Source organism: Anguilla rostrata, chromosome 14 (assembly GCF_018555375.3).
Source record: "Anguilla rostrata isolate EN2019 chromosome 14, ASM1855537v3, whole genome shotgun sequence".
Classification (NCBI taxonomy): Eukaryota; Metazoa; Chordata; class Actinopteri; order Anguilliformes; family Anguillidae; genus Anguilla; species Anguilla rostrata.
Genome location: NC_057946.1, coordinates 1,839,857 through 1,857,500, shown reverse-complemented (window position 1 = coordinate 1,857,500; position 17,644 = coordinate 1,839,857). Strand labels below are relative to the sequence as shown.

The window sequence follows — 17,644 nt, the reverse complement described above, 5'->3', positions numbered from 1 at the left end:
CAAAATCGCGCCCAGAATAAACATAAGGAAGTTTAGCCACACCATGCAAAACAATCTGCACACTGCCATCTAGTGGTCATTGCGATCAATTTGACGAAACAAAAAAGTTAAAATATCTCGATTGACTAAAGAGAAAAAACGAAACCAAATGCAATCTTTTCTTCAATTTTAATACCAGGGTCTGAAACTAACTTTTTGTTGGAACAACCACTGCGTCATGTGGATGAAAAAAATGACCAGACACTAGTCTACCCTCCCCCACCCCACACACAATATGAAAATGAAAATAGCAGAACTGCACAAGCATGCTTTGTAGACATCTGGGACCTGCGGAAGTTCGTGTCTAGTATTCTGAAACCATGCTTGCGATTGCTGTAACCATGCGAACCTCCACATACGTCTCGGGGATTTTTCAGCAGCTGAAGTTCTACAGGACTGTGCTTCTGGTAAACTGGTCCCAGTTCCCCGACACAGACACGATCCAGCCGCATTCGGCGGCGAAGCGAACGCCAGTATCAGACCCAGTAGCATTATTTCCATTTAGTTTTAAAGCCAATGTTTTCATTTCAGTTTAGTTTCAGTTTTTATTTTCATGTTTTATGACACAGTCTGGATACCAGGCAAGTCCAGTGTCGAAGTAAATACCCTTCAAGGGCAGGTGTCACAAGAAGGACAGGATGAGGCAGGGACCCTGGTGGACAGGACGGGGCGGGGACGGGACAGGGTGGAGTGGGACGGGGAGGGACGGGGCCGGGCCCCAAACAGGGCAAAGCGGGACCCCAGGTGGACGGGACGGGACAGAGCGGGGCACCTGGTGGACAGGATGAGGAGGGGCCACGCGCAGACCGAACAGGGCGGGGCGGGGCCCCAGGCGGGGCAGGGCGGGGCGGGGCCGTGGGCATGAGGCTCACCTTGGCGACGTAGGTCTGCTCCATCTCATCCTTGTACAGCTGCACCTGCTGGTCGTGCTGCTGACGGATGTCGGTCAGCGCCTGGGCCAGCTTGAACTCGAACTCCACCTGCCGCCCGGAGTCCACCTCCACCAGCCGGGTCTCATGCCTGTGCCGCGTGTCCTTCAGCTCCTGCGGGGGGGGGGCAGGTTAGTGCGGCCCGTACACACACACAGACACAGAGATATACTGACATACACACACACACGCTTGCACCAACACACACGTACACAGACACATGTACAGACAAACATACACACACATACATACATATACATACATATACACACATATACACACATATACACACACACACACTCGCATACAGACCCACAAACAGACGCACACTCGCACTCACCCACACACACTCTCACACAGTCCCACAGACACATACACACACAGGGACACACACACACGCACACGCACACACAGATGCACAGCCAGTCGGACCCGTGGGTGGGGTCACTGAGCTCTCAGTGCTCTCTCAGGTCAGTGAGCGCACCCCCCCCCCCCCAAACTGTCACCCCAGGGCAGTAAAAATCCATTCTCATTATAACACATCAGCCATCAACCAGCGCATCACTGACACTCAGGCATGTAGGACACAAGCTCATAACTGCCAGAGGCTTCTGCTCATATCAGTGCAGTCCATTTGCACATCTATGTGCATGCGTCAGACATTAATAAATCCATAAATTACCACAGGAAGGAATAAATAAGAGCATAGGCATAAATTTCATGTGATTAAATGTCTAGTCTCACAAGTGTACTTGGTAGTCTATCAATTAATCCAGGTGAAAATAATTTTAAACATTTTTTTTTTAATTTAACCTTAATTTTTACAGGGTCGGTTGACTGAGCACAAACGCCCTTTTACAGCAAGGCCCTGTGAGTTCTCCCGCCAGCCCCCCCTTTGGGTCTCAGAGGAAACACACGGGGGCACAGGGAGAACCTGCAGACTCCACACAGAAAGGCCCAGAGACAGGGGGAGAACATGCAGACTCCACACAGAAAGGCCCAGGCTGGGATTCAAACCCAGGGCCGAGGATTCCAACTGTGAGGTGACAGTACAATTTACTGCACGACCGTGCTACCAAAATACAGGAGGCAGCGTGTGTCCCCTGCCCTGGGGGGGGGGGGGGGGGGGCGCTCCAACTCCTCACCTCCTCGAACATGTTCTTCCTGAACTCCAGCTCCTCGGACAGGCTCTGGCAGCGGTTCTCCAGGTCCACGCGCAGAAGAGTCTCCTCCCCCAGCTGCTTCTTAGCGGCGGTCAGGCCCGCGTCCAGCTGCAGCGCGGAAGAGAGAGAGAGTTTCCCTCAGAGACACTGTCGTTGCGCACAGCTATGGCGCCCTCTGCTGGCCACCAAAGGCACGTGCAATACATTCCCTCTGAATGAAGTGGCACAAATCTCAACCGCACTGTGTTTACATTTTTAATTATTACTTTAATCCCACCACTACCTGCCAACTACTGTGTTTACACGTGTCTGCCTGATTGTCCAGCGCTCAGATTTACAGTATAAATGCTCAGACTGTACCTCAGATTTACAGTATAAACGCTCAGACTGTACCTCAGATTTACATTATAAATGCTCGGGCTGTACCTCAGATTTACAGTATAAACGCTCGGACTGTACCTCAGATTTACAGTATAAACGCTCGAGCTGCATCTCAGAGCTCAGATTTACAGTATAAACACTGGGGCTGTACCTCAGCGCTCAGATTTACAGTATAAACGCTCCAGCTGTACCTCAGCGCTCAGATTTACAGTATAAACGCTCGGACTGTACCTCAGATTTACAGTATAAACGCTCGAGCTGCATCTCAGAGCTCAGATTTACAGTATAAACGCTCGAGCTGCATCTCAGAGCTCAGATTTACAGTATAAACACTGGGGCTGTACCTCAGCGCTCAGATTTACAGTATAAACGCTCGAGCTGCATCTCAGAGCTCAGATTTACAGTATAAACGCTCGAGCTGCATCTCAGAGCTCAGATTTACAGTATAAACGCTCGGGCTGTACCTCAGCGCTCAGATTTACAGTATAAACGCTCGAGCTGCATCTCAGAGCTCAGATTTACAGTATAAACGCTCAAGCTGTACCTCAGCGCTCAGATTTACAGTATAAACGCTCAAGCTGTACCTCAGCGCTCAGATTTACAGTATAAACGCTCCAGCTGTACCTCAGCGCTCAGATTTACAGTATAAACGCTCGGGCTGCATCTCAGCGCTCAGATTTACAGTATAAACGCTCGGGCCGTACCTCGGACAGCTGGTCCTGCAGGTCGGCCAGGCTGGCCTCCAGGGTGCTCCTCTCCGACAGAGCGGTCACCAGGGCCGCCTCCTTGCTGTTGAGGGAGGCCTCCGTGTCCCTGAGCCGGGCCTGGGTTCCAGAAAAGTCCGCATCCTTCTTGGCACAGCTGCAGGGGGAGGGGTAAGGGTTCGATTAGGGGAGAGAACGTACTCTCAGGAGACAAACCTTCAGCCACCAACCCAGACACCCTGGAGGGGGCGGGTGGGTCACATTTCTCCATGAGGGTTGACTCGCTGATCCATGTGACACATCTGAGCCAATCACACACAAGTGCACTTGGAGTGATAGGAAGCACGGGTGCGGGCGATTGAGGCGATGCGATTCTATGCCCGTAGACAATCAACATGACCTCTGCCCCACGACAAGCCAGCCAACCGCACTGCAAACTCCTCGGGAGCCGACCGCGCAATAAACTGCTCAGGAGCCGGAGATTGTAAGCGTCATAAACACTGTCGGCCATGGGACTTACGGCCACGAAACTACGGCAGCCAGATAAAATCACCGAGTCATTGTGTCAGCGAGCACACAGGGAGACGGAAAGTACCAGGGGGTGTAAACGAAGCGCCACGCCCACCCCCCGCCCCGCCCCAGCAGGAAATGAGTGCGATCAGGTGAGAGATTAAGACGCTGGGGCAAAGGAGCAGAGTGGTTTATTTACCAGGGGACAGCAGAGGCGGTTCACCAGAGAACTGCAGCGACGGCGGGAAGAGCTGCTTTTTCCAAGAATGTGAAAGAGAAAGTAAACTGACCGGCTGGTAGACTGGTTTTCCCCCCCGAACGTGAAACAAAAAGCGAGCTGACCTGCGGGTTTCTGACCTCGGCTGCCGCTGCGAATCGGAGGATCACGAGACTCCACACAGGCAGGGAGTTCCCACAGCGCTCAGCTCTCTCAGAATCTCATGGCGTTTAATGTATTTATGCGTGCAATTTGACCTCCCGACTGGCAGGTGGCGCTAAGCAAATAGTGGATATCCGTATGCATTAGCAACATAACGTAGCAATCAAGGCTAGCCAATCAGACATGGGCGGGGGGGAAATGCTGACAAATGGCCTAGCCTGCAAATCAAATGAAGGAGCGCTCATACATAAATTAAAATACTGGTGGAGCTAAACATTTTTATCTCTAAAAGACATCTGGAAATACACTCCCCAAACAAGCAGAACAAGCAAAAGGAGAAACACAGCCAACCAGCGTACACACATACAAATGCACACACATGAAAGATCAATGTCTGCTAACCCGATTTCAGTCATGGGAATGTACAGTTGTCAGTGTGAAACAAATTAAATCATACGAACAAACAACTCAAAAGGGTCAGATTTCAGACTTCCACAGAGTTTTAAACACATTAACTCACTGTTATCAAAGACAGACACGCATCACTTTCAATTTCATTAAAAAATTGATTAAAATTAATCAATTACATTAATTACCCAAATTAAATTGGTAATTGATTAGTGCAAGCTGCGCAATTAGATAGCACAGTCTTATCTCGTCTAATCGTCACACACTGCTTTTCACCAATTGGGTACACACCCACCAATCAGAAGCCTCACTTCAGGACACTACTCAAGAGCAGTGACCTAAGGAACCTGCGGAACTCACACAGGCACAGTGGATGTAAAAATAGATGAAGGCAGCCATTGGCAGAACGTGTAGCACTAATGCATTATGTTATGCATTCTGTACAGACCCTGAGTAAATTCCGTTCGCTCTCTCTCTCTCTCTCTCTCTCTCTTCTTCAGAAACGGGCTGCGTCTCCATCAGAGTGGGGAAACCACTGTGCAGCCCCAGAATGCACTGGGGCTTTAAGGCAGAGAGCTTCATTCCGGATCCTGGACTGCCGTAATGCCCAGAGGTGGGTAACCCGGCTTCACAGAGTAAACAGACTGACCATGTATTTGCTCCACCACCATGCACTAAACCAGCTGAGTCTAATTAGCATAACTCTTCAGCACGATGGGAGAACTAATTATTGTAATCTCAGCTGGTTTAGTGCATGTTGGTGGAGCAAATGCATGGTCAGTCTTTTTACTCTCTGAAGCCGGGTTACCCACCTCTGGTATTATCACAGTAATATCAGCAACCAGTTCAGACCCAAGAAACCAGGTGAGATGAGTTAACTGTAGTCGACTGATCGATTAAAACAATCAAGTGCAGAGTAACAGCACAAACCAGCAGACCCTGCAGCTCACCAGGACCAGGGATGAAGATCACAGGTTTAAGGTAATTTGACTTCAGTATTGTCCATGCTGACCCACAACAACAGAAATGACTGGACTGTTACTGTAAGACCCGCCCACAGGTACCTGTCTCTCACAGGGAGAGTGGGGTATGCAGGTACCTGTCTCTTACAGGGAGAGTGTGGTATGCAGGCTGTAGTTCACTCCTCCTCCTCCTCCTCCTGCTCCTCCTCCTGCTCCTCCTCCTCCTCCTGCTCCTCCCTCCCTCCCTCCCCCTCAGACAGTGGGCCTGGGACCAGACCAATACCAGCCTGGTACTGATAGCTGGCCTTACTCTCCATCCATCAGGTGATACATCAATGCCAACGTCTCCAAGCCCAAGTTTTTTTTTTTTACAAGTACTGTCAGATCCACAAGCAGTCACAGATTCTTTAACGTAAACGTAACTCGAATTATAAAGGTCAATGTGAAGGTAATCTACTAGTTGGCAGTAATATAGTTTTTTGTTTTTTTTTTTAAACCTGATTGACAGGATTGTTGTTGCAACTGCAGTGTGCTAGCGTTAGCAAACAGGCCAGCCAAGCTGTTGAACACTGGGTGCAATACAAGAATAGCCAGACATTCAAAGATAAACAACAGTATTTACGGTTCATACGGGTAACGCTGCATTGCATCAGGCTGGATTGATAGACTGTATTCAGCTGGGTAATAAGATGAAAACAAGCTAGTGTTATAGAACCTGTACCACATCTAGCTCAGTAGTCTGGTTGACTGAGGGTTGGCAAGATGGCAACTTTAGCCAACCAACATCAAAAAAATATGTAAAGCTATATGAACTTGTACAGTTGGTTGCTACCCTTTTTGCCATCAAAAGTGTAACCAACTGTATGTCACAACAGAGAAGGTATTAGGCCCATATTATTACTATATCTGAGGACTTCTGATAATTTCCTGAATGACATACCATTAGCTGGAGGATAAAGCAAAATGTGTGTCCCTGCCCACAATGTGCAATATGTAGTCAAGCTACATGACTGACCACCAGGCCGGTGTGTAAATCTCCCTCTGGTCACCACACAGAGAGAAGATGTCCTTCTCTCTTAAGGTTTTCCCCTGCCATCACTAAAAAAAAGCCTGATTCAGACACTGTTTCAGGACGCTTTGGACAAGTGTCTGAGTGACAGAAATGAAGGTGTCGCAGGACGGGTGGCATTTACACTTCAGCGAAAGGCCTGCAGGGAGGGTTCTGTTAGGGTAACAAGACGCCACAATCCTGGCCATTTGTTTGCATTTGCGAACCGTCCAATCACACGGCACGACCAAGTACGCTGGTGCCCATGACACACGATTCCAGAGGCGCACGACAGGTGAACACAACAGCTGTAGAAAGCGTCGCGTGAGGAAGCAGAAATGAGGAGTTAGGCTGAAGCCTGTCACCATAACCGTCGTGCCAAGTGCACACACGACCATCCCAGAGCTTTATATGCAATACCGGGCCGTCCTGTGGGCAGGAAAAAGTCCAATAAAAAAAAAAAAGGTTTTTTATTAAAACTAATAATTTAAAAAATGTTTTAAAAAAGACACCCACCCACATCTCTAAAAAGGTCTCATTGGAGCATGCAGACTGCTGGCTACAGAGACGCAGATGCATTGCCATTCAAGAGCCAAATAGGCAAAAAAAAAAAAAAAACTGTATATCATGCACAAGTCACCGTTATTCACGCAGTAAGTGATATAGCAGGTGCACGCACGCACAGGCACACACGCACGCACACGCGCACACGCACGCACGCACAGAAATCTAACCAGACCCTGAGAGATCATAAAATATTCATCAATCATTGTTCTGTGGGGTCAAGAGGACCCTGGGGGGGGGGCTGAGATGACCCTGGGGGCAGGGAGAGAAGGGGGGGGCGGGGGGGGGGGGTTGAGAGGCCCCTGCGGAGGCAGAGGGGCACTGTTACGCCCCCACCGGCTCCAGGTCGGGAGGTGAGGGCGGGTCCCACCGGCGGCTAGGTGAGTCAGGGAACGTTCGGAATGCCTCCGGAATGTCAGGAATTTCACACAGGAGCAGGAGAAACGGGGGGCGGGGGGGTTGGGCGGGTCAGAGAACACTGGGAGTCACTCACTGGCAGAAACCAAACCCAGCTCTGAACCAAAACCCCCACATTCTATAAGCGTGCAGCTTTACACCTCATTTATAAAACAAGCTAAAACACACACATGATTATTCAAGCCTACAGAACCCTGAACTAGAATGAACACACACACACACAAAAGCACAAAAACACACACACACACACACAAAAGCGCACACACACACACACACACACACACAAAAGCACACAAACGGGGGGGGGGGGACCTCAGTCATCCTGGGTTCGAGCGGACAGGCCACAGCAGACCTGTGCAAACTCCCCTGTTCCTGTGAGAAACAGCTGCTCCAATCAGGGAGCGACACATCAGCAAATCCCAGCTGCCCTGTCACTCAAACCTGCCCCACAAAGACGCTATATTTTAAAGATCTGCACCACGTGGCCATTTGCTGTTTACTCCGACAACCCCCACCCCCCCCAGCATGAGGAAACAGGCATGAAATAAAGATGCTGTTTAACAGAGGAGCACAGTTTCATACACCCACCTAGTGCATTATTAAGAGGTGTGTACTGTCCCTGTCAGAGGACCCATTCAGCAGGCAAGGGCAACGATGACTGCACAAGCAAATACAGAAGCCACCCTTCCAAACAAGGAGCCCCATTAAAGCCCCTCCCCCCACAGAGCTTGACCCCAACGGTAAACAGACCACAAGTTTCCACAAGCGTTCCATTAAACGCAGATTTAGCCCCTTGAAGAGCAGATTTATTGGAACATGGTTCTCTCTCTCTCCAAAATTCTAAGTCAGTGTTCTAGAACTCCATTGCCTTCAGTCGCCAGCAGTGACTGTGACATCATCATTAGAATGCTCAGTCAGGAACATTCTAATCACAGATTTATGATCTCACACCTCAAAAGGTTAAACAGATAAGCGGTTTAAAAGCAATAACAACAGAAGTGTATTCTTGCACAGAGCAGAACCACAGCACAACGCTGGGGCAACGCTCGTAAGCGCTTAGCACCGCCGTTCCAAACGCCACCGAAAAGTGCCACCTCAGCGCTAACTCCCGACCGACGGGATCGGCTCTCTCCCCCTCTCTCTCTGGCTTTAGTTAGCGCCACAGCGATGGCCGTCCCGTCAGTCAAAACGTGGGCTGTTCAGATTCAAATAAGCCTTCGATTTTGAACAAAAACAACTGCCCCCGCTTCTCACACACGTGCCCCGCCCTCTCCCTCCCCCTGGAGAATCCTCAGTGAAACAGTTCAGCGTAATACGGGGGAGTCCAGGGGAGGGGGGGGCTAGTGAACTTAAGAACACGTGCTGAAGAGGCCGTCTCCCCAAAGAAAGGGCGTCTGTTCCCCACGCGGCTCACAGACAGGTGCTGAGGCATGCTGCACTGTTCCTGTCAATCAAACGGCTGCCCCGCCCCCTCGCTGACAAACAGACCAGGCTTTCAGCCTTGTGGGTTAACTCCCTGGAAACGTGTTGCTACCCGCAAGGTGCAGTGACCTGGCTTTAGAACAGCCTCTGCAAAGCTGACACACCCTTTTACCACTGCGGCTAAACAGCCAGGCAGTGACTCCAGTTCAGTGCTGGCGGGGAGGGGAAAAAAAAGCTCTTATCGCAGGCTTATCGGTCTGCACACAAAAATCATATTTTACTTCAGCCATAAAAAAAGAACAGGAAGACGATCCAAATGAGACGTCTTATCCAGGGAGCTCAGGAGGCCAAAGACAACAACGGAGAAACACGAGAAACGCAGCGGTAAGGAGAAACGCGGCAGGAGCCTCACTGTGAGCGGCCATGGAAATCAAACCATCGAGAGCAGTTTACCTGGAACAACCTCACTTACCTGCGGCAGGAGTCCCAGAGCACGCGGGCTAGCGCCGCGCGAGCAGCGCTACGTTTACGCACCCGGGTCGCCTCAGAGAGCGCGCTCAGGGCCGAGCCGCCAGCCGCCGCTCCCGTGGTTACCAGGGGTTACCGCGGCTACGACTCAACCGCACGTCAGCCTTCGCTGAATTTCAAAACTCAAACTTCACACCACTCCAAATATTCTAAGTGCACTTTTAAACATTTGAGATATTTACGAAGCCCACCGCTCACACCAGGAACCCAAAGCCTACGGAATGAACACGCTCCACAGTCCCCTTCCGCATGTGTGGCACAATCAGCAAGCAAACAGTTAGTCTCTTTATCTCAGTCTTCTGTATGTGTGTCACTACCAGCATGCTAAGAGTTACTGTCTCTTTAGCTCAGCTTAGCCTAGCCTATGAGCAGCAGCACAAACTGGCAGCAAGCACAGGAGCCCTGATATTTCATTACATAATACCCAGAGGGACTTGGGACAGCTTACATTAAAAAAAAATACTTATTTGTTTTTACCACTCCACTTGCATAGCTTTTTATTTACCAGTATTCACTACAGTTATTTAGGCTAAGCACCTGGCTTCAGAGCACAGAGGCTGTGCCCCACCAGGGAACTGAACCTGCAACCTCTTGAGAAGAGCAAAGAGAAAGGCCTGCTTCTCCACCCACCACACCGCACTGCCGCCATTTTGGCTCTCAAATCGCATCACAGCTGTGTATAAAAACCCTGTGACCCCAGACTGGGGCAGCCCACTGCAGCGACACTAGGTACTGGGGCTCCAAGCTTCCAAATCACCTGGCCAGACTCATAAACTTCACTTACATAAATAAATAAATAAATAAATAAATAAAAGTATTTAACCTTTATTTCACCAGGGCAGTAAAAGTGAGATTTGCATCTGTTTTGCAAGTGAGCCCAGGAGCCTGCATGCCTTTGGGCTGTGGGAGGAAGCTGGAGCACCCGGAGGAAATCCACGTGGACACAGGGAGAACATGCAAACTGCCGAGCAGAGAGGACCTGGCCGGCCTTAACTCGAATCCAGAACCTTATGGGGAAGACAGACGGGTCTGGGCTGGCCAATCAGAGAGTGACGCTGACCGGTTTTCTTCTGCCCATGGCGACCGAGTCCCACCCCTAATTTCTCCAATAATTTTATGCCTTCTGATTCACCCCTGCCTTGGTTACCACTTACCCCTCTACACAGTGGGGTTAGCCAACCCCTCCCCCCCCCCCCATATCAAGCTTGGGCCCGCCTCCTACAAATGGAGTTAGCCCCACCCCCTCCATGTGTCACAGTTAGGCTCCTCCCCCTACACTGTTTCCAGATCAGGGCCGCTGACAGTGGGATGGTTGTCACAGAAACGCCAGTGCTGGTTAGCAGGCTGCGGCATAACTAAACTCGAGAATGCAGAGGAGAACCCGAGCTTCCCGTCGATCTCTCAACACCAGCCTAAACGGGACCATCAGATATGAGAATATTTCTCATTCCAGGCCTCAAGTTAAAAATGCAGAAACAACCTAAAAAGGCAGTGGTCCCGCGTGCAGTTCCTCTGGTATCAGAACGGATCGAGAGGAGGGAGAAAACGCACCAGGAGCTCTCGTTAATACCAACAGAGCACTAAGACCGCTAACAAGCTTAGCCACATCTGTCCAAACACAGCACAACGGGCCAGTCACCCCCACACGGGGAAATCACTGAGCTCACTTGCATCAAATTACCTTTCTGATCCAAACAGAACCTGACTGACAGTTTGTTTTTTCCTTTGGGACGGGGTAGGAGGAGTGTAGTAATAGTATTTTAAGGGGACGTATCAGCATCATCTCTTGAAGGCTCGTGCCTGTGATGCGATGGGAAATGAACTGGAGCCGAGCCAGGATACACACTCCAGCCACAGCCGCTCAAACACGCACAAAACCAGAAACGGCACCGCCGCTGCAGGACCGGGGTCACCTGCAGGACCGGGGTCACCTGCAGCTGGTGCAGACTGACCGTGACCTTAGATGAGGGAAAGGCAGGAAATGGGACTAGAAAAAAAATAAACTGCCTTTCTTCCGGTTTTCCGACAAGGCTACATTTGCCAGGCTGGTGACAGACTCATTACATTTACATGGAGAGAGCAAATTAGGTCTGGAGTCCACAGAGCTTAGAAAGGTTAGCTGAGTACAGCTGATGCGCACACACACACACACGCACACGCGCACACACACACACACACGCAGCCCTGTGCAGCTATATGGCTGATGTACACACTAATACACACACACACACACACACACACAGCCCTATGCAGCTGCACAGCTGATGTACACACACACACACATACAGCCTTGTGCAGCTGTACAGCTGATGTACACACACACACACACACTCAGCCCTATGCAGCTATATGGCTGCTGTACACACACACACACACAGCAGATGATGGCTATTAGCGTAGCAGCTGCGGTCCTTGCACCCCCAACGCGCCTCCATTCACAAACTCAGTGATCGACTCCAGGTGACCTACGGCCCACCTGAGGCTACAGGCACATCTGGCAGAGAGCTCACGTGCTGGTGGGCGGAGTCAGACACAACCGTACGGCTGCGTCTGTCAATCAGCTGCTGCGTCTGCCAATCAGCTACAGAATTCCACAGATGTTTCCACTCCAACTGCAAATTAAATCTGAAAAAAACGGATAATTCACCCCGCATGGCTGTCTGAACGAAACTGGATCTTCTCATACAGCAGCGGTGTTTACCGCGACAACGCCGCTACAGCTGACGCCTGGCCACTGCAGGTTTAACATATACCCTTAATTAGCACCGAATATTTAAAACAGAAACTAATCAACATCTCCACCAGCCCAACACACACACACACACAAAGAGAGGCTCGTCTTCAAGCGGGAACGCTTCTCAGTCCTTCATGGAAATCTGTATGGTAGGTGTGAGAAGAGTTAAAGCTCCAAGGCTGAACCATTTCGCCCGACAAAGAACCCTTGAGCGAGGCAGGGTTCCTCTGTGGAGACACACAGAGGAGCCTTTTGGAACCCGTTCTTCTGAGAGAGGTGTTACACCGTCCCGGGACCTGGAGAAAGGGGGAGTGGTGGGGGGGGCAATGGTCTGTGAACCGGTAAGTACTGTCCGCCCAGGAACAGTATCTTTTTTTCCCAGGCCAGAGGAATCTCAAGTTTACCGCTCCTGAGTGAATCAGACATGGGTAACGGAATTCCACGGCGGCACAATCACAAGCCGTACTAATTGCGGGGTTCGGTTCATTATGGGTGCTTGTGGTGCACAGTGGGGGGGGGGGGGGCGGTGGGGGGTGGCGGGTGATTTGGGAGGTGGCGAGCGCTGTCGGGACTTCGGAGCTCGCAAACATCCCATGTGACTGCCATTACAGGGGCCCACATTCCACACGGAATTCCCTCTGAAAACAGTCCGCCAGAGCCGCCATGAGGGAACACGCGCACACACACACACACACACACACACGGAATTCCCTCTGAAAACACACTGCCAGAGCCGCCATGAGGAAACACGCACACACACACACAGACAGGCGCGCGCACACACACACAGGCACCCACAGACAGACACACGCGGGTGCACACACACGGAGACACACGAATGTGAACACACACAAACACAGACAGACACACACACACATTCACATACGCAGACACGCACAGACAGACACACACGGAAACGCAAACACATACACGCACACAAACACATGCACACACACACGCACGCACACAGACACACATTCACACACACGCACATATACAGACACGCACAGACACACACACACGCACATACACAGACACGCACAGACACACAGACAGACACACGCACAGACAGACACACGCACAGACAGACACACGCACAGACAGACACACACCCACACGGTGTGCAGCAGAAGCATGACTCGGGCAGTGGCCTCTCTGTGAGACGGCAAGATTACTAAACTAACGGCTACATAAGAACCCCACGGGATTAGAGAGATTACACAGCGAACGGCAGACCACTGCCTGCGACTCGAGATGTGTGCATTCTTCCTGGGGACCACCTTAGAGAACAAAAAAGGGTTCTTCCTCAAAAGATTGTTGCCGCAGACACCCCAAGTACAGCATCGGGAGATTCAAAGCCCTCAACCAGTCAGTAGAAATCAATCAAACTTTATTTATATAGCCATTTTTAGACAATCAAATGCGATACCAAGTGCATCCCATAATAAAACACGAGAAAGACACAAATAAAATACAACACAGAATAAAACAATAGAAAGTATGTCCAGGCAGAGTCTAAACTCGAGTGATGAAACATTTAAGTTTCACCGAAGAGACTGATGCACGGAATAATGCCAAATAACCGCGCGGCAAATTGAGTATACCCTTGGATACGGTTCAGCAGCTTTGATAGGAACCTTGCCATTAAAGTCCCAGATGTGCCCACTTCACGGGACAAGAGGAGGCGTTTTTCTTCCAGCGAGCTAAAGCTCCCGCGGGCCAGGAGGAAGCTGGAGGGGAAGGGCCGAGGGGCGAACCCTCGCTTGCAATAACAGAAAAGGACCCGCTCCACCCGAGTGGGAAACGTGCTTTCTCGGGCAGCAGAACATTTCTGCCGTAACAAACCGTCATGGAAGGCAGGGAAGGAACAATGCTTTGAATAATGAACAGTGTTTTGCTACATGTATGCATGTATATAAAATTTATTTTTATTTTTGGGGGGAGTGGGAGATAGGAAACACACATACGAATAAAGAATGAAGTTACAAAAAATAAAAAAAACTCTAAACTTTCCAAGAACTCCTACGCGTCAGAAGCCCCGTACTGTAGCCCAGTAACTACAAACTGTAATCCTACTCCAACGGCTGAAATTCCCTGATAGTAATACTGCGATAGGGCACAGGAGAGAGGCGGTTCTCTTGCAGCGTTCAAACCACGTCCCCTCCCATACTTCCACATATGACACAAACTCCCCTTTTTTCATGTCCACCACCACGGCGGAGCGACAACCCATTCACTCATATCCAACCGCAAAAACCGAAAGTTGTTTATTTGCCACAAGTGCAGAGGGTGTGACAATATAGGCAAGGGTCCGATTTCAAAAGCAGCGTAACGACGATGTAAATTCCACCGGAAAAAAAGGTCAGGAATGAAGGTGCGTGCCCCTCCCCCCCTTCTCAATAAAAAAGGTGTGGCAGTAGGAAAATCGGAAATGAATCGATAGCATTTACTTAGCATGCCACACTTAAGATAAACTTTGGGCAAGCGTCTATAAACAATGACAAACACACCAGTTGCCAACAACATTCCCTTTGATTAAATTAAGTTGCATATTTTCATTAAAACACGTCAAACTCGTTTAAACAAAACACTTCCCGATAAAATGTAAATTTCTTTCAAAGTTGAAAACATTGTAGCGATGGGGATTAGATACATTCGTTAGGAAGCGTTCGCAGTTCTCGCTGTAAAATGATCTGGCTACTGGCTACATGTATCCATTACATTCGATATAGTGACAACTTGATACACGCGGTGAACTTAAACGGCTCGTCTTTAAATGTAAACGGATAAAACGTAACCTATGGGGCCAGAATGTCGTGTTGTTCGGCTCAAATAAACCAAATTGACCATTTTTTAAACCAGGAAGCAAAACTTACCTTTGCAGCAGCTGCTCGTGCTCGGTCCTGAGCTTTCCCAGTTCGATCTGCAGCCTCGCGCGCTCCTTGGCGGTGTCATCGAGGGATCTCCTGGTGTCGGCGAGCTCGGTCTCGTACAGTGATTTTAAGCCCGTGAGCTCGCGGCTCCTCACCTCCTCCTTCTCCGAAATCTGCAGGTGGAGAACGCTGTTCTCGGACTCGAGGCTGCGGACCTTGTCGATGTAAACGGCCAGCCGGTCGTTCAGGTTGCTTAGTTCCTCTTTCTCCTGAAGCCGGGATATCCGCGTGGGGCTAAGTGGAGTGCTGGCGGCACTGGTGCGGGTGCTTATTCTCTGTCCGGCCGGAGTCGAAGTTGCGGTCGCCATTGTAACGAAAAAACGCAGATACTTAGTAACGAAATGCTATTTCCTAGAATTGTAGTGCCGGTAAGTAACGAAATATAAAATAATTTAAAATTCCCTCTCTCTCTCGCTCACTATTGCAGGGAAATTAATGCAAGGGCAAGATAAACGTTGTTCGGTAAGATGAGACGTTTGTTGGCTAAATATATCTAGGATACCTCGGGTCGCGAATGGGGGGGGAAATCGTTCAATAAACAAGTTGGACGAAAAGCGTAACCCCGGCTAAAATATCGCAATGCTGGCAAAGGCAAGCTAGAAAAATGCAAAGAAAAGACAAGAAAGCCGCAAAGCTAATGGAAGCACCCCTCACTTTGTCTCTTAACCGAATGAAAGAAAGGGTTTGACTAATATGGCCGCTCATGAGTATGTAGCAGCGACGTGACCGCGGCAGACCAATGGCGAGGTGCAACGAAACGCGTCCTTTCAACCCTACGATCTGAGACAGAATTCAAAATAGAAGAGGAATGCTTCATGCATTGCGCCAAAATCGCCACTGCACGTGGGATTTGTGAAATGAGATACGTTGTCTTTGTTTTTGTTTGTTTCATCTATTTGTTCATTTATTGCATTTGCCTCAAAAATATTTTCATTTTTTGAGCCAAGAACGCTTCTATTTTTTTGTTACAATGAGAAACATCGAATGAGATAATCGTTATGTCGCAATAAACAAATACATTTGCCTTCAATTTGCTGGAAAACTAGATGAATGAACCCTGAACGGTTCCCTAACGGGATTAACCGCGGCATTTGCAAAGCTTAAAGAAAACAGCAGAGCTGTCTTGAGTTCTGTGGTGTGCTGGGCCTGAGTCCTTTGCCATATGGTGAACTTGCGCTAAAGCTCCTAACGTGGGCGCGTCGCGAGACTCAGAGAGGTGTGACATTACTATAATCAGATTTGCGTCTCTGGAGCAAAACCATCACCCTAATTGTTCCGGCATTAATGAGTATTATGATTCCGGAGAAAAGTCAAATACATTGGGCGATATTAAACAACTATGTTTCAACATGTAATCGTGGACAGAAGAGGGCGTTGGCACTTTAAGGCGCAAGATCACAAATGTGTGATTAGAATGCTACTGACTAAACATTCTAACGCAGAACATTCTAATGCTGATGGAACAACTGGTAACTGAGAGCAACGGCGTTCTGGAACAAAATGGCGTCTGAATTTATCAAAAAAAATCATCCCAAAAAGCCTACTCTTCAAGGGGTCAGATGTTGTTTAAAGGGTTAAAAGGGCTGTTGCATTTTAATAAAATGTTATTGACTGGAAAAATACACCCTGTCATTGTAGTAAAATTAAACATGATGTATGTGCATTAGCAAAGGAATAACAAGACTGTGTTATTGTCTATATGCTACACGCAGCTATTTCAATATGAGAAGTGTTAGAAAACAAATTAGGAAAGAAAGTCACATCCAGTATCTTACTGCTGATAGTGTTCACATTCTCGTGACTTTTCACGCAAACGCACAGCGGTTTATTCATATTATTGACTTGGTATGCACGGCATTTTCTCAACTATCTTCACTCTTTTATATTTTGTGCACTGCAAGCAGAAATTTGATTGGCGTTCTGCTTTCATAATTGGAATTCAGACACCAGCTTCTGAGAGGTGGCCAATTGAAATGATGCAAACTTGGGCCAGCTGGTCAAGCTAATATTTAATCTATGCAGTCTGCTCTTTCATTACACAAATGCCACCATAAAACAGAATTGGCTGAATAAACACTCTTTCCCTTTTTGTTTTGAGAGATCAATAAATTTTAAACATCTTTCTGGCTTAGGGTGCATTTACCACACAAAACATGAGGATTGAGATAAATTCATTGAAATTCATGTGAAAAGTAGATTTTGTTTAAAACACAACAGAAAAAATTCTTGACTTTTCCAGAACCAGTTCAGGGAACAGGAACAGGAAATGTGTGAGTCACACATAAAGTGCAGTATATTTATATATAAAGGAAAATGGAGCACGATTACAAACGGCATTCAATGACATTCGATGATCGCAGCTGATACGTTATCTTAAGAAATATTTTAGCAGTCTTGTTTAAGCAAAAGATGTTATGGTTTTTTTAACAAGGTGCATCATGGGATTCCATGTTGGGCAATCCTGCTGGAGTCCTTCCCCTTTAAGCAGTAATGTGCTCTATGACCTGGAAAATGGAGGTTATT

At 48.7% G+C, this 17,644-nt stretch overlaps 1 protein-coding gene across 1 annotated transcript in view; it reads right to left on the bottom strand.

Moving 5' to 3' along the window:
* lmnb1 (lamin B1) overlaps positions 1-15,841 on the bottom strand; it is a 21,397-nt gene extending 5,556 nt beyond the window's left edge. The window contains exons 1-4 of the mRNA XM_064307885.1: positions 15,065-15,841; positions 3,217-3,373; positions 2,114-2,239; positions 912-1,082 (exon numbers count right to left, since the gene is read on the bottom strand). Of these exons, the coding sequence (XP_064163955.1) occupies positions 912-1,082; positions 2,114-2,239; positions 3,217-3,373; positions 15,065-15,429 (819 nt within the window). The 5' untranslated portion in view covers positions 15,430-15,841. The remainder of the gene's footprint in view (positions 1-911; positions 1,083-2,113; positions 2,240-3,216; positions 3,374-15,064) is intronic.
* Between the last annotated feature and the right edge of the window lie 1,803 nt (positions 15,842-17,644).